Source organism: Arvicola amphibius, chromosome 3 (assembly GCF_903992535.2).
Source record: "Arvicola amphibius chromosome 3, mArvAmp1.2, whole genome shotgun sequence".
Classification (NCBI taxonomy): domain Eukaryota; kingdom Metazoa; phylum Chordata; class Mammalia; order Rodentia; family Cricetidae; genus Arvicola; species Arvicola amphibius.
Window position 1 is genome coordinate 43,279,982 of NC_052049.1, and position 18,238 is coordinate 43,298,219.

Genomic DNA, 18,238 nt, shown 5'->3' on the forward strand with positions numbered 1-18,238 from the left:
ACGCAGTAACGGGATTTAAGGGTTTGTCCTTTAACTATTATTACCGATAACGTGACAAATTAAATATGCAGAGGTTTTATAATCTTTTCTAGTTACCCGAAGGACACGGAGTTTCCCCCTCCGGAGTTAGCGGTGTTCGAGTCCGGGAGCAACATGGCGGCGCCCATGCGGGGCTAGTTTGGGGACTAACTAGTTTTGGTATGGCTGTCTTGCCCGACTCTGAACGAGTAAAGTTTGCCCCCGAGTACTCACGTTAAAGAATTGTGTCTACTAACAGGCGGACACCGCCATCCGCTCGCGACCACACTAAGGAGCGGAGTCCTGAGCACTGACCAAGATGAGTAACATCTACATCCAGGAGCCGCCCACGAATGGGAAGGTGAGAACTTCTCCACCATAGCTGGACGCCCCAATTGAGAGCTTCCTGATTTAGAAAGGGGAGGGAGGGGCGGGTGTCGGGTATCATAGAGTTGGGAAGACCAAAAGGACGGTCGTCCACACTGATTCTGGACTGTGTTGCTTCTACGTTTATTTACGCTGACACGTCTCATTGTCAGCACGTATTCTTGAAAGCATCCGTGAGAGCTTCTCTATTCCCAAGTCTTCTGGCCCTTTAACTTCCTTGACCCAGCTCTGTGGGCGCCTTCTAGTGTCTGTTGTTTATAAAAGACTTATGTTAAGATTGTTAAATTTTGTTGTTGTTTAACTTGGGGAATCATGTTTATTAAATGCCTGCCAGGCACCACACGTTCTACTAGGTGATACAAAAGTTGGTACGCAGTTATCTAGTTGTTGCCCTGACAGAACAAATAGCTTAGTTTGGGATTTGGCTAGCTAAGGAAAATCTTGCCTCACAAGGTCTCATTAAGTAGTAGTCAACGCTAGCTACTAATTTCCTAACTTGTCTCGGCCTCCTGAGTGATTGATTACATGACATTCATCACCACACCTGGCTTTGGTAGGTGAGGTTCTTGAGGAGATTATATTGCCATGGCAATTTGATGGAGTGAAAAACAGGAAATGATGGGAAAAACATCTTGGCGGAGATATCTTTGAGATAATTGTCAGAAGCATCAGGACAATGAGGACTATTACTACATTGGAATGGGAAAGGATTCCCTGATAGGTTTTATGATCAAGCTTTATTTCTTGATAGTGTACATCTCATTTAATAAATACTGATAGAAAGCAAATAGACTGACCATTCTGCTATGCAGGCCCGTCACATTGCTGAACATTTGCTGCACACATATGCTATTTTCCTGTTCAAATGTCACTCTTAACAAAGAGGCCTGTCAAATAGCAATTCTCAATGATGCCCTGGGTCTCAGCACTTTCTGGCCCTCAGGGTATAGTTTTTAATAGTATCTTCCTTTTGTTTTAGAATACAAACAATATAGGGACAGAGTATGAGCATCTAGAAAAATGCTTGGTGCATAGGGGATGGAGTTCAAATACCGTGAAAGAAAGGATGGCTCGGCAGATGAGCTGATGCTGTGTTCTTTAGCTTCTGAGAGACACTGCACACAGGTGAGGGTGAGGTTAAACTGTTGTGAGTCTCGGACACATTTAGTTGTTCTACTCTCATACTCTAAGGATTTTTTAAGAAAGGAAATATAACAGGTTATCATATAAGACCTTGTCTGTACTGGAACTGGTTGTTTACTTTAGGGAAAGATTTGACGTGATCTTAGAGAAAAAGCACTTCTAAACAAGAGATCATTCATTCAACAAATATTTTAAAAATTGTGTATGTATCAACATGTGTGTGATGTATGTGTGTGTTCAGACTTTCACACATGCAGATGCCACATCACACTTGTGAAGGTTCAGGTATCACCTAGCTGATGGTCCTCATAATCCACCTAGTTTGAGGTTGCATCTCTTTTCTTTGTTGTTTGATGCTGCATATGCCAGCCTTTGGGCATCTGAGGTTCTCTTGTCTCTGTTCTTCAGCTCACTATAAGAGCATTGTGATTAAAGACACAGAGCAGCTGGCTTTTATGTGAGGTCTAGGCATTTGAACTCAACTCCTCGGGCTTGTATGCAATTTACCCACTGAACTATTTTCCCAACCCAACATTTTTTTCCCCTGGAAAACACATGCAAGGAAGGTTTTATGTTAGGTTTTAAAGGTGGGCTGGAAGAAAATCCATCATGACCCCTTTTATTGTGTGTTGACTGAGGTTTCTGTCCCACCAGGTCCCACAGCTGTTCAGTCCCAAATAAACACACAGAGGTCTACATTAATCATAAACTGGTTGGCCTAGTAGCTCAGGCTTCTTATTAATTCTTATATCTTACATTAACCCATTATTCTTGTCTGTGTTAGCCATGTGGCTTGGTACCTTTTTTTGGCGAGGTAGTCACATCTCGTATCCTCTGTGTCTGGGTGACAACTGCAGACTGAGTCTTTCTTCTTCTCAGAATTCTCATTGTCATGCCTCTACTTCCTTCCTGGTCGCTGTCACCCCGCCTATACTCCTGCCTGGCTACTGGCCAATCAGCATTTTATTAAAAATAATAAAAGTGAGAGAATAAAAGACTATTGTTGAAGAACAACTGTGTATTGATAAAATATTGTGTGAATAAAAATATAGCTACAAATTATGATGAATACGAGTTTTCTTCTGAATAGAAACAGGCCGAAGGAGAATGTAGGACATCGTCTACAGCTTGTTTAGAGCCTCTACTCTCTAATGGTACTTTAGGAACTGAAGGAACGTAGTTGGATTCAGAATCAATTGCAAGCAGGGTATCACATAAGAAGAAGTTGATGTGTGACACCGACTAATCTTTGAATGCCATCATGGCTGAAGGAGGAAAAAAGCCATTATTAATTTAGCAGCTGATCAGTGAAAGGTTTTAAGATGTGCAATGTGTTTCAACCATGCTTTTTTCCCCCCTAGGTATAAGTTTTCAGCAGAAAAAAAAAGAATAGTCATGGCTAGTGTTTTTTGATTACTTGTGTGCAGCTGTCCTGTATAATAATAATATAATATATATACTAATATATAATAATATAATAATAATAATAGCTATCTGTATAATAACTCATTTCATCCTCACAACAAATCTATGGGGCTAGTATGTCTGTTTTGATAGAAGGAAACTGGTCGATATCATGTCCCAAAAGTCCAGGTTGGTAGGTGGAAGACTCAACTGAAGTTGAGCAGCTTGACACAGCATGTGGAGGGAAGGATAATGTATGTTACTTTATTCTCAGAGGTGGTTACTAAACTAGTGAAGGTGTATTTTGGGCCTGGACCACTATTCCTGGGGTACTAGGAGAAAATAGGCATCAATTTATATTATCTTCTCTTTGTTTAATTATGTGTGTATGTGTGTGTGTTTGTGTATAACTTATGTATGTATGTGTGTGTGTGTGTATAGATTGATTCCCAGAACCCACAGTAAAAACACACATGCACATACACAAAGTCCAGGTACTTGTCAGTCAGTTTTTTAGTAGTATGTTGCAATTTTCAATAATTAGTTACATGGATTTGTGGCACCTAGATTAACTAAATCTTAAAATGAATCCTTAAAAACTTCATTTTAAAGATAATAATAATGTAATAATTTAGCCTGGTGTTGTGGGAATTCATTCCACCAATAGATTTGGGGTACTGGCTGTAGGGCATGGCCTCTTGTCTGTGAATGTGATCTCTTAGAAGGAAAGAGGGAGGTGTTCCCTCTCATGCTCTCATGCTGACTTGAATGGTAAGAGTGAAGCAGGTGGCTTGCTATTGGTGCTTTTGCCCCTTGGGCAGAGCAACTGCAGCTGTGTCTAACCTGCTCTGTATCAGTGAGTGTTCACCCCTATTAAATATCTAAATAAATTTTCAACCTCTCCCAGACTCCCATGGATTCTCGCTACATGGTGAAGCACACCTTTATCCAGCACTTGAGAGGCAGAAGCAGACTGATCTCTGAGTGCAGGGCCACCCTGGTCTACAAAGCAAGTTAAGGACTACACAAAGAACCCCTGTCTTGAAAACAAACAAACAAAAAATGTAAAAACTTGCTGGTTTGTGGTGGTACATCCTTTTAATATCAGCACTCAGAAGGTAGAGGCAGGTGGACCTCTGTATGTTCAAGACTGTCTAGTCCACAAAGAAAGTCCCAGTGAGACCCTGTATCAAACAAACAAACAAATGAACAACAACAACAAAAAACCCACAAAATAAATACAATGTAAAAATATAAGCAAACTGTAATAAAATGATAGCATTGAAGCATAGGAAGTCTGTCAGATAATTAGAATTTATGAAGATTGTTGGGGTTACGTGTTTCAACTTATTGTTATAAGTGAATTTGATATTAAATATTTGTTCTGTCTTGAAATATTTGTCCCTAAGATTATAAAGCCACTGTTTATGCTCTTACTGAGCTTTTGAAAACATTATAGAACAAAATATAGAGAACAGGAAGACAGATGTCTTTAATTTCAAAGAAATGTAAGTGGTGAGAGAAATTGGACATGAAAAAGCCCATTTTGTATGGTTCCATTTATATGAAATGTTTATTTGGCAATGTCCATACAGACAGAACAAAAATTAATGGATGCAAAGGATGAGGGTGGGGGAAATAGAGAGGGACTGAAAGTGGGTCAAGGTTTCAGCACGTTCTAGGGTAATGAAATGTTTTAGATATAGTGGCAGTGGCTTCCAAACTCTGAATGTACCAAAAGCTAGTGAACTCTTTTAACAGGGTAAAATTATTGATAAGTAGATTATCTCAATAAATATTATTTTTTGCTGTTTTTTACAAAATAAAATCAGAACTATTTTTAAATATGGTCTTTGAAACATCACAGAATTCTTTAAAAGGTGGCTAAGAAAAGAAGTCTAAGTTCCCCCTAACAGTAGTGCTTCATTTCAGAGATACAAGTTGTAATGAAGTAGGTCAGGATGTGATGTTCATCAGGACTAATGGGAAGTTGGAGAGAGTGCGTAATGTCATTTCATGTTTATATTGAGAGAGGGGGAGTGATCCAACTTCAGTTCGTATCACACACACACACACACACACACACACACACACACACACAGAGAGAGAGAGAGAGAGAGAGAGAGAGAGAGAGAGAGAGAGAGAGAGAGAGAGAGAGAGAGAGAGAGAGAGAGAGAGAATAAAAAATGTAAAGGAAAAAAATTGAGATAGGATCTCATTTAGTAGCCTTGACTGACCTAGGGCTTGCTATATAGAGGCTGGCCTAGAACTAACTCATAGAGATCTGCCTACGTCTACATCCTGAGTGCTAAAGGCACATGCCACCTTGCCTGGCTTCTACCTATTTATTTATGGGTTAAGGAACCCATTAAACATCTACCATAGTGTAGATATTTTCACTTCTCTCATTTTCATAGGCCGTGAAGGGTAGTTGTAAAAGAGCTGTGTGTTGCCCAAAAGATGCAGTGCATTCATTGGTGTTTGTAATTTACGATAGCATTTCCCAGGCTTCTGAAACAAAGTGGTCACAAATTGTACTAGGTTGGGGGAGTGAGGTAGGACAGTGGGATGTTCTTCTCACTTCGCTGTTGAAAAGCATTCTCATTCAGTTTACAACCCCTAGGGCATCTTTAAAAGCCGGGCTCCCCTGGCTGGTGTTTAAATTCCCCTCATTTCTAAAACTGTGCTTACGACAAGGCCGAGGAGCTTTAGGAAACAGGACAGTGTGACTTACATCATGGGGACAGACTCCTCGTGAGGATCAGTTTAGTTCCAGTTATCTTGCAGTGTTTCTTTGCAAGAAACGTTCTGTGTGGTGACTACAGGTTATTGATACGAATAACTTCCTCTACAGTTGGGGTGGAAAAGAAAAATTTATACTGGAGAAATTAGACTCCAGCTGTGCCATGCTGGTCACTTAGGTACTAACGTTCTTTTTGGTTATTTGTAGTTATTGAGCCAGTTATTGAATAAGCTGTTTCATCCTCCAGGCTTAGTAAGAGGTTCTGGTTGTTATAAAGCAACTAGTTCCACCAAAGAGAAACTGCTGCCATGCGCCAATAAAAAGGAGATGATTAAATATACTACCTGTTATAGAGATGCCGACTTCTAAGACGTAACCGTTTTAGCGAGTCACAATCAGACTTCGATTAAGAATATTCCTTTGGGCTAGGACTCTAGCTAAGGTGGTAGAGTACTTGCCTGCATGCACAAGGCACTGACTTGTGTCTCCAGCACTGCATGGTGACACATACCCATCACGCAAGTACTTTGGGAGATAGAGGCAGGAGGATCAAGGAGTTCAAGGTAAGTTTGAGGTAAGTCTGGACTACAAGGCTATAAGACTTTGGCTGAAAAAAACACAAAACAAAAAGAAAACATCAAGGAGCTGGAGAGAGAGCTCAGTTGATAAAGTATTTGATGAGTTAACATGAACTGAGCGTGGATTCCCAATATCCTTGTGAAAAGTTGGGCATTGTGGCATGTATCTGAATCCTCGAACCAGGGATCAGGGAGGTAGCAGAGACAGGTGGATCTCTCAACGTGCTCTCAAGCCAGTCTCGTTGAGTTAGCGAGCTCCAGGGCCAGCAGAAGAGCTGTATCAAAAAGTTAAGGCAAAGAGCTGTTGAGAAAGGCACCCAATGTTGACCTCTGGCCTCTGTGTGCACACGCATGTATGTTCATCTGCACACATGCATAGACAGAATATTTATTTCCAAACTAGAGCTAGCATGATTTTAATATAAAAGTAGGGTTCAAGGATAATTTCAAATGAATGATTGTAAAATTGTCTGAGACTGTCATAATTCAATGGGTTCATTAACTTCTTGATTTCCTAACTTGCTAACCAATTTTATTGGAAATAAAGCAATGAGAAACAGTTATAATTCTGCACTCTTCGATTTTTAAATGAATGAAGCTTGTTTTCTGTGATTAGAAAAAGTAGGTGCTTTTTTTTCTGAAAACGGTGTATTGAATCATCTAATGATGATTGGGCTGTAATGAATGTTTGATGTTTGTTCAGTGTAACAACTTCTAAAATTGAAAACTCATTAGTTAGTGTTGCAAGTTGCCTAGCCAATTATCAAACAAAATAAATACTTAATATGATATTACATTCTTTCTGTAGGTTTTATTGAAAACTACTGCTGGAGATATTGACATAGAGCTGTGGTCAAAAGAAGCTCCAAAGGCATGCAGAAATTTCATTCAGCTTTGTTTGGAAGGTCAGTACTGCTTTCATTATCATTTTGAGAAACCTGCTTTAGTTTACAGATAATGGCAGTGTCTTGGACATTCTGTCCTGCTCATGTAATTCCAGAACTTGGGAGGTTGATGCTGAAACATTTCTAGTTTCAGACTAGCCTGGGCAACACAGTGAGACTCTCTAAGTAAATAAAACCCTGGATGGATAAGCTCTTTTTAAAAGGCGAAAAGAATAAACTACAATGTGTTTTTCACATTGAGGTCTGATGTTGGCCACATGATGTTGAGCAGTGTATAAGGAAACAGACTGCGGGGATAGTTCAGCTTTCCTCCAGGTAAACTGTAAATTGTTATACTTTTAACAGACACAAATCATGCCTGATACTGATCTCCTCTGCTAAATGCCACTCAGTCCATCTTTCATTCTTTAAATATGAATATGCCGTGAGCTTGCCTCTCAATCTGTGCTATTTTTTCCACTCTTGTTTTGTCTCTACACAAATGACTGTTAGGTTCAGAATTCCATCCATTTCTTCCTGCTTGTGCCTATTTGATCTGATGGTGTAATGGTCCTTCTCTACTGGAAACTTCTGTTGGCTACCATTAAACCAAATTTCAACTTCTTCCCCAGATGGCCTGCACTTTCGTCTCCATGGCTAGAACTGCCTCCTGTCTGGTCCTCCCTCTCATTTCTTTGTCTTCTCTCTGTGCACATGAAATTTGAATTTTTAGGAACTTGGCTTCCTAGCTTTCCATCATTTCCTGTTCCACTAATCATGTGCCTTCAGCCCGTCATTCTCTATTTCCTGAACATTCTCTGTTTCCTCTTCTGAACATCCTTATACTAGCTTTCTTCTAGTTCTCCCTCCCTCTCTCTCTCTCTGCCTCTCTCGGTATGTTTCTCACCCTGTTTTCATTTAAGTATAACTGTGTTTTATTATTTTGTTCGAAGTCTGTTTTTCCACAAAGCTTACAACCTGGCCTTCACCAATTTGTTATCAATTGGAGTCATAACATGATGATTTTTCTTTGTAAGAAACTTGGCAAAATTTTATATTCTCTTGAGTATTTTTTGTTCATGGATATTTGTGTATGCAGCTATATGTCCCATGCACTCTTTACAGTTTCTGGTTGGCTTCTAGAATGATTATATATGATTTAAATACCTCCAGTGGAGGCAAGTCAGTGTTTTCCAGTTATACCTGGTTTTTAGACATGGTGTCAGAAAACAGTATTTTTGGAGAGAAACAAGGTATTTAGGAATCCACAGTATCCTGTTGTCTAATATAGACAAAGCTCTCCAAATAGAAATTAGATAAATATAACACTGCAGGGAGAATATTAAAGAAATAATAATAAAAGAATCTAATCCTGTAGATGAGACAAAGGAAATATGTCTGCAAAGATCATTATTAATAATTGCTATGGCAGGCAGGAAGGAAATCAAATCAGACAGGTAGTTTAGTTAGAAAGGCCTCGGATAACTGTCAACAAAGCTAAGAAACAAGAGAGACAGAGAAGCCTGACTTCTGGTAATAAGTTTAAAGAAGTCAAAAGCTCAAATTTTACAGGAGAGTGAAATTACAAAAACACTAGGAAGAATGAATGGTAAATTGCAACCCAGGACCAGGTGAATGAAGAAACAGAAAGCATCTGGATAGAATATGACATTGAAATAAACATGAGGTTCAGCCGGGTGCTGCCAAAGCTCACTTGCATCAAAAAAGAATTATTTTCCCATTTATTTATAAGAAGACCAGGAGATATAAGTAAAAGATGGAAAAAATCATAGAAATAACCAGAACAGTTTTCTTAATGAAACAGGCAAGAATTTAATGGGATTATTGTTGGGAAGGTTAACTAAAAACCTGAGAAGACTAATTTTTAAAAAAGATACTCCTGGCAAGAGTGATGGCTCAGCAGTTAAGAACACTGGCTGCTCTTGCAGAAGCCCTGAGTTCAATTCCAAGCACCTACATGGCAACTCATAACTGTCTGTAACTCCACTTCCAGGATATCCAATGCCCTCTCTGGCCTTTAGAGTCACAAGGCATGAATGTAGTATATAGTCATACATGCAGGCAAATCTCATACACACACACACACACACACACACACACACTCACTCCTTAAATGAGAAAACTAATGCAGAGAACTCGATTTAATCCTTTGAGTGTATGATTCAAAGTAGTTAGGATGTTTTTGTAATGCACCTTTCAAACAACAATAGCAAAGCATAGTTCACAGAATTCAAAGAAAATGAATGAAAGCCTGGGAGGGAGGGAGGAAGGGAGCTCAGTCTTCCATGTGGCCCTTGATGAAAACAGTTTTCTTTTTGAAAGATGGTCATATTTTGCAGAGCTCAAAGATCTGTAGTTATGATTTAACCTTGGACTTTAAGGTCTTTGCTGTATAGTTAGAAGAAACATCTAACTAAAAATAAGTTTTGAAAATTGCCAGTCTAAAACATGGTATAAAACTGTTACAAAGAAGGAAAAGAACAAAGCAAAAGGATACTAATTTTCAGTTTTCTTAGGGGATACCCTGTAACTCAGTGGGTGCCGGCTTCTGCCTTATCTAAGTGAACTTTTTTCCTTTTTAATATTCTAGTTCCAGAGAATAAATTCTATGGGAGACCGTATTTCATCTCTGCTGCATATTTATGTCTAGAAATATATTTATAATATAGTAATATATTTAAATTTTATTAATTCTATATTGATTTCCCCAAAATCAGTTAACAAAATAAACGACTATTCAGTTGAACTAAAACATATAATGCTATTTATTTCATTTATTGAACATTTTATTTGAGGACAGTGCTGGAACTATGATCATTTAGTAACTTTAATGTCTGTGGGTTTGTACATTTTGTGTATTAGTAAGTTAATTTTCTATTTGGAGAGGACTTCTCAGCCTCAGCACGGTGGGCATTTGGGATGGAAACAAGCCTTTGAGTTTTAGGATGCTTATCCGTATTCTTGCCATCTTGTATTCCAGTGGTACTCCCCAGTTGTGATAACCCAAAATATTTTAAAATGTTGATAAATGTCTCCTGGGATACAGAACTGCTGCTCCCCTCCCTCCCCAGTTGAGAGTCATTGATGTGTATTAAGCTTCTGTTTCTCACAGTAATCCAGACTGTGAGGAAATTCTGGAGAGAAAACAAAAACTAAAGCACCACTGCTTCTGTAGAGACATAGAGAATTCTGACGATTGAATGTTTTATAAGAAGTAGTGAGGAAGGGCTTTGCTCTAAAAGTGTACTTAGCATTCTGGAAATTAAATCTGTAGCTTTGTTTGCATAGTAACTGTGATAACAAAGTCATGCTGATTTTTAGAAATTAATATATTAATTGTTTTTCAGCCTATTATGACAACACCATTTTTCATAGAGTTGTACCTGGTTTCATAGTCCAAGGTGGAGATCCTACAGGCACCGGAACTGGGGGAGAGTCCATCTATGGAGCCCCATTTAAGGTCAGATTAATTTACTATATTCTAGGTCAGCTTGGAATGCTTCTCCAAAAGTGAAGTGTTCCTCAAGAAAAACATCTCATACAGTATACAAAATCATTGGCGTTAGAGTTACTCAGAGATGAGGACAAATATGATCTACCAAGCATTTTTCTGATTTATTTTATGGCAAATTTTTGTCCTAGATTAAATTAAGGTAGAACTAAAAGTTGCAATGAGAGAGAGAGAGAGAGAGAGAGAGAGAGAGAGAGAGAGAGAGAGAGAGAGAGAGAGAAGCAGTGCTCAGAAAGAAGTCCATATGGCATGTTTCCTGATGTTTTGCTGTGTCTGATCTCAGCAGCCAGTTTTTAGAACATTGCATGTGCTATTTTAGATTAAAATAATTTGATTTAAATGTTATATGGAATTTTCAAGTAGTCTGCTTAGGCTGCTACAACAGTCTGTGTGTGTGTGGGGGGGGGGGAAATAAGAATTTCTTTCTTTTAGTTGTGGAGGCTAAGTTCAAGTCACAGTGTTGGACAGTCCCTTTTCTTACCTTGAAGAGGTATGGGGAAGAAGAATCCAGGTCCAGTGTCTTGATCTTTATTTATAAGGACACGAGCCCTATTGGGATAAGATCCCAACCCTTATGACTTTTTCTTACTTTTTCACATTTATAACCTTTACTGCCTTGTCAGAGCCACAAATATACCTGCACCAAGGATTAAGACTTCAACATAAAGCTTTTGAGGGACCAATCTCCCACACTGAAGCTTACTGTATATTATGTAGTTACTGTCCACAAAAACAACTCTATAACACAAAGCCATGTCTGGTGGGCAGTCAGAAAGTGAGAAGAAGGAAGAGCCAAAGATATTAAAAAGGAAAAAGATATTTTAATCAAAAATGGGTACATAATTTCTTATTTTAAATTTTTATTAGATTCATTGTTTTTATGCTTGTATATTATATGTTCACCATGCTCTGCTTTCTGACAGTAGAGGTCAGAAGAGAGCATTGGATCCCTGGGACTGGAATTGAGGATAAGGATGAACCACCATGTGGGTGCTGGTAACTGAACGCAGGTCCTCTGTAAGAGCAACAAGTGCTCTTAACGTTCCTCTAGTCCTGGCCTGTGATTTCTTGACTGCCAGCATAAACTTAAGAAGGAAAAGAGTTAGTTTATTTAAGAAATTAGGACCAATAATGGGCTCAAATATAGCAAAAATTGTATTTGTTATTAGTCTAATTATAACAATGTTAGGTTCTTTGGGTATCTGCCAGCGGTTCTTAAAATTGGGAGGCTTTTGAAAAAAAACTTCATATTTATTCTAGTGGGAAGGAGTTTTTAGAGATTCCTTTCATCTTTTCCTAGGTCAGTCAGTGTTATTTTTAATTGTTTCAAGGTTTCTGTTGAGGGCCCTGCTCTGTTGCCTTGCCTGGAATTGCAATATGTAGTACAGACTGGCCTTTAACTTGTGCCTGTCTTTGTGCCTGAGCTTCCTGAGTGCTAGGATTGCCGGCATGTAGCACAGTGCCTCATCACAGCGTGATTGTGATTGTTGGGAAAAACAGCAGAACTTTTTTTTTTAGCTTTGTTTTCCAAATAATAGTCACCCTGGAAAGTAGGTCATAGTATTTAAATAATCTCGACTGTCACTGTTAATCATATCTCATAATTTTAAGACCTCAACTTTATAGGAAATATTCTTGTGTTCTGTTAATCCTATTGCTTATCCTAACTTCTGTTGGCATTTCCTTTCTGAGTTTTTTTCTTTGTTATTTTAAAATAACAATTAACTTTGTTAACTTCTTTCAGCTAGATAGATCATTTTAAACATGGTGTTTTATGTAAGGTTACTATTGCTCTGATAAAATACCACAATAAAAAACAGCTAGGGGAGGAAAGGTTTGTTTTACTTTCAGTTTCATATAATAGCCCATTATCAAAAGCAGTGAGGGGCAGGAACCTGGAGGCGGGATGATGCAGAGGCCATGGAGAGGTGCTGTTTACTGACTTGCTCCTCATGGCTTGCTCAGCTGTCTGTCTGTCTCTCTTCCTTTCTGTCTGTCTGTCTGTCTTTTTGTTTTCCGAGATAGAGTTTCTCTGTGTAACAGCCCTAATTGTCCTGGAACCAGGCTGGCCTTGAACTCACAGAGGTGCCTGCCTCTACCTCCTAGAGTGCTGAGTGCTGGAATTAAAGGTGTGTGCCGCCACACCCAGGATCACCAGCCCAGGGATGGCACCACCCACAGCGGGCTCAGCTTCTATCATCAACCACCAACCAAGAAAATGCCTTACAGCCTAATCTTATGGGGGTATTTTTGTTTGTTTGTTTTTTCGAGACAGGCTTTTTCTGAAGCTTTAGAGCCTGTCCTGGAGCTAGCTCTTGTAGACCAGGTGGGTCTCGAACTCACAGAGATCCGCCTGCCTCTGCCTCCCGAGTGCTGGGATTAAAGGCGTGCGCCACCACCGTCCGGCTGGGGGTATTTTCTTAATTGAGGTTTCCTCCTTAGTTTGTGTCAAATTGACAGGAAACTGTCCAGGACGCATACATGGTATAGAAATACCACAGATTCCGGGGATTTAAACATCAGGAGTGTTTTACCCACAGTCCTTATGAAAGCTGATCAGTCGGAGGTTAGGGTGTTTGGCTCTCTGGTTCCTGGTGGGATGTACTAGAGTTTAGATCTTAAGAATAATGTATTAAAGAAGAATAGCCTCTAATGCTTGAAAAGCCCTGATTATAGAAATGGTGTCATAGATGATCCCAGTGTAGGTCTGGGGGGAAGTTCTCAGTAGCTCTCAGAGCAAGGAAAGCCTCCAAGGAACAGTGGTCCTGCACTGTTACAGTCTGCCACCCTGAGAAGAGTCAACTTTGGATGGGTTAGGACTTCTAAAAGCACAGTGAAGTCACACTGACACACTCTTGGTGGAGTCTGAATCTCAGAACCAGAAGAAAGCCACAGCTCCACAGCCTGTGCTGTAAGATGGGAAGGATAATAGCTGGAGGCTTCACAGTGCTTCAGAGAAAGGTTTCTTGAGTAGGGAAATGAGAATTAGACCCCGACTTTCTTTGAACTCCCCTCCTCCGTGTGTATGTAGATGTCCTTAAAACAGCTATGGGGCTGACTATATTTAGAAGATACAAGCTGCCGAGTTCAGGTTGAAGAGCAATGAACAGATAGTAAATTTGGATTTGATTGTACTTCAAAATCAGTTAAATAAAGCTTCAGCATTTTTGATTAGAAATTGTCTGAGCCTCACTGGTCTGCTGCATAGCTGATTGGATATGAAGTCTTATGACTGAGAAGAGTAACTGAGTCTCTTTCATTCTTGCAGGATGAATTTCACTCGCGCTTGCGTTTTAATAGGAGAGGACTGGTTGCCATGGCAAACGCTGGTCCACATGATAATGGCAGCCAGTTTTTCTTTACTCTGGGTCGAGCAGATGAACTTAACAATAAGCACACCATCTTTGGAAAGGTTAGTGTCTACATATGTGTAGTATATGGTTTGGTTTTGGTTTTATGTTATTCTTTAAACTTCTGTGATACATACAATCGACTTTATAATGAGTGCCTTCAAAGATGTTATAGTTATTTACTCACTGTTTTCTAAAAATGATGGTGTATGCTCCTATTATGATGAGCTGTAAAGGGCTACCTGAACCTTGGGTGCTTCAAGTCGGTCATTTGTCATGGCCTCCGTGTGTTCTTTGTCAAAGTGGTGACGTCAGCTACTCAAGGCCACTTAGCCAGTGCTGTTTCTACTTTAAAGAGACACTTAGCCAAAACTATTTTATAGGTTAAAGCTACCAATGATGGATTCCCTTAAAATTAAGTGGAAGTTGTATTAGTATTTATAATTTTACTAGAAATTTTACTTTGAACAGTATCGATTTAATCTTCCTGACGTTTAACAACAAATGAGAGGATGATCTTCCCGTAGATTTTCAACAGTTCTCTATAAAGAGGGATCCCGAAGGCATCGCTTGCTCATCCTCTTCCCTTCTCATCCTAATGTCCTTGTATTTAATGCTTAGGCATAGTAGACATTAATAGCTTTTTAGCCCCCTCTGCTGGCTCAGTAAGAATTGCTTCCTTACATCCTAGGCAAAAGTGGGTTTTGACTCTATAAGGAGGGTAACAATTCAGTACAGTTGAACAACCGAACCTTTGAATTCAAGTCATATCTAAACCATAAAATGTAACATTGGTACTTATTTCTTAAGGACATGAGTCAGGAAATATGTATTGTCATATTCTTTTGATGCATTCCTAATCTAGGCTTTTCTGGCAATCATGGACTTTTCCTACCTCTAACTTTTTTTTTATCAGCAAGATGAGCCTTGAGTTCCTATCTTGTACTGTGTTTTACGATTGCTGCTCTATAACCCAGCATGAGAGAGCATACAGCACAGCAGTCTAGAGAGGCCCCCACTGTCGGGTCTGTACCTTCCTTGAGCCTCTGTCAAGGAAGGTAAAATTACTTCTCATTTTAGGGTATTTGTGTAGATTCAATTAGGCAATAACCTGCAAAGTGTTTATCATACTGTTAATGCTTAAGCTGTTTTAAGTTCAAGCTTGTTTGTAATATTTGAGTGAACTGTCATTTAGTAAGAAGGTTGAAATTGTGTGTTTATTTTTAGTAACTGACGTTAGTATACACTGAAAACATATTAGGGCTTATTAAGAGACTGAGTCCATCTGTTAACAATTACCAATTAATATTTTTAATTGTACATACAGTAAAAATATAAATATTTTCTTTTATTATTTAAAAACACTTTTTCAGAAGGCTACTTTTATTTAAAGTATTTTCAAAATTCCTCTATTTATTAAAAAGTTGAATAGAGATGTTTGTGGCCCTATGTTTTGTTTGGTAGATCACAGGGGACACAGTATACAACATGCTACGCCTGACAGAAGTGGATATCGATGATGAAGAAAGGCCCCGCAATCCACATAGGATCAAAAGCTGCGAGGTAGGAACATGGTTGCTAGGTGCCATGTAGCCATTAGGTGAGAGCTTTATATGAGGCACTATATTTAAGAACAATTTCTGATATACATACATACATATATATATATATATATATTAATTAAAGACTTTGGATTATGGTATGCAACTTTAGGTGATAATATAAAGAATGGAAAGCTCAACTCATAATGAAAAGTTAAAGGAATTAGGGTTCTTTGCTCAAAGAAGTGGATTTTAGTTGAATTAAGTTGCTCTTTATTGAGGAAGTGAGGTAATCCTTAGGAGCATTTGATATGGAGTCCAAATGTCTGAGTTAGTTCCTTATGCTTTTCTTTCTGTAATATAGTTATAGAATAAAGTATCTTTTACTTGAAAAGAGCATAATGTTTTGTGGTGATCAATGAGGCCATGTGACTGGAAGTGCACTGTGTACCCTGTGTACCTCGGCACTAATAAAATTTATGTAGGGAAGATTTAGACAGCAATGTCAGTACACTTAATATTGTTTTTCATTTTGTTGTAAAATGAAAAAACTGGAATAATATCTTCAAAATGCTTCTTTTCATAGGTTTTGTTTAATCCTTTTGATGACATCATTCCAAGAGAAATTAAAAGGCCCAAAAAAGAGAAACCAGAGGAAGAAATAAAGAAATTGAAACCCAAAGGCACAAAGTAATCATAGTAGAAAGATTTTTCTTCAACTTTAATAGTGACATTATTTTACTTAATTGTTTTTGTAATCATTATTTACTAAAAAGGGAAATGTCATTGTGAATCAGAGCTAACAGAATTATGAGAGGGAGACAGACAGAGAGAGAGAGAGAGAGAGAGAGAGAGAGAGAGAAAGAGAATGTGCATTTAAAGTGAACATTTCTTACATGCAATGACATTAGTTAACTTAAACTAGAAATGTATTATCACAGTAACCATTTAACATATGTTAATAAATATTTAGTATTCACTATATTTATATAGCTGAGTTATTGAGAAACATTTGCTAGTTTGTAAGTTAATGTATACTTAGTATAAAGAATTTGGGAAGGGAAGAACACTATAATGAATATTTTTAGTGTGCGTTATAGGATTGCATGTGTTATGTAATAACTTTACTGGTATTCAAAATAATCTTTTTATACATATTTTTGATCAAAACCATTCTATTATTGTTTTCTTAAAAATAACAATTTATTTTTTAATAAAGTTAGTTTATGCCAATATTGTTTATATTACTTTTTTCTGTTTCATTAAAAATAATACAGTGCAGAGGCAGGCGGATCTCTGAGTTCGAGGCCAGCCTGGTCTACAAGAGCTAGATCCAGGATAGGCTCTAGAAACTACAGGGAAACCCTGTCTCGAAAAACCAAAAAAAAAAAATAATAATAATAATAATAATACAGTTAGATTTCAGCTTACCATTTTGCTAAATTATAGCATCAAATTTATCAGTATTATATTTAGACAATTCTCTGTATGGGCCTGTGACACCTGGTTCTTAAGCAAAGTTTATTAATCTCTAAACTTTGGTCGTCTCATGACAAATATAGTGGAGGTTATATTAAGCACAATACCTGGTTGTTTTGAAGGTTAACTGTGTAGATAAACACCCTGAAGTACAGGTAATCCATGCATACTGGCTTCCCATAAAGAATATACATTAAACTGTGTTAGCAAATTGCCAAATATGAGCCAGGCACGTTAACCAACAGTAGATTTTGTCTTATGGAAAAATCACTTTTTATATTGTATATTTGATTTTCTTTGAGCCCACCACTGACTTCTTACTCCAGTTCATTGCTGCTGGAAGGTCATTGTCACCATGTTAGGGTACAGTGTTTCAGTGTTACCATTTCATGGTGACAAGTCTGAGTTCTTTGTGTGTTTTCTGTTATCTTGTCTTCATTCAGAACAGTGAATGAAAACATCCCTTTCATTCAGAGCAAGAAATGATGTGTCATCATTGCTTGCAAGTAGATGTAAAAAAAAAACTCCATTGCTAGGAGTTTTTCTTTTTCCAAAACTCAAGAGAGTGCTTTAATAACTTACAGTTCATTTTACCCAAGTTTTTGTTGTTTAATTTGAAAGACCTGAGATATTTTCTACCCATCAACTTTTTGTGTTTCTTAGTTTCAAAACATTAAGATATATCTGTCAGATATTAAAATAGATTAATTACTCGCCTATAGTGCTCTCAGGGTTCCTTCTAGCTTTGATAACTATCAGAAGCTTATTTCTGACCTATGTGACTGAGTGCACTACGGTAATACCCGGAGGGAATCTGTGGTAATTAGTTGAGGGTACTTGGTGAAATGTTAGTAGTCTAAGGCCAAACCCCTTGCTCACCATTGTAGGTGCTGGAGCACTCCTGCTGAAGACAAGTGAAACTGTCCAAATAAAATGTTTTTGTTAGACACCTGTGCTATTGCTTGAAAATGGGATATTTATGAATTTCATCTAACTTTTCTCCTGAATTTTCTTTCCTTTCTGTTTTGATAGAAACTTTAGTTTACTTTCTTTTGGAGAAGAAGCTGAGGAGGAAGAGGAGGAAGTGAACCGAGTCAGTCAGGTAGGCTCCCACTTGCCCTTTGCTTTGCATTTTTGTGTCTCCTGCTCTGCTTGGAGCAGCACAGTTGACTTCACTAC

At 38.2% G+C, this 18,238-nt stretch overlaps 1 protein-coding gene across 2 annotated transcripts in view; it reads left to right on the forward strand.

The window, feature by feature from the left end:
- Positions 1-18,238, forward strand: part of Cwc27 (CWC27 spliceosome associated cyclophilin) — a 175,797-nt gene that overhangs the window by 166 nt on the left and 157,393 nt on the right. Inside the window, exons 2-8 of one of the 2 annotated variants that reach the window (XM_038321639.1) lie at positions 93-379; positions 7,082-7,178; positions 10,526-10,638; positions 13,958-14,101; positions 15,504-15,602; positions 16,167-16,270; positions 18,092-18,161. In XM_038321639.1, the coding sequence (XP_038177567.1) occupies positions 338-379; positions 7,082-7,178; positions 10,526-10,638; positions 13,958-14,101; positions 15,504-15,602; positions 16,167-16,270; positions 18,092-18,161 (669 nt within the window). In that variant the 5' untranslated portion in view covers positions 93-337. Of the gene's footprint in view, positions 1-4; positions 380-7,081; positions 7,179-10,525; positions 10,639-13,957; positions 14,102-15,503; positions 15,603-16,166; positions 16,271-18,091; positions 18,162-18,238 lie in introns of those variants that run through there. The other variant, XM_038321640.1, reaches the window with a different exon arrangement.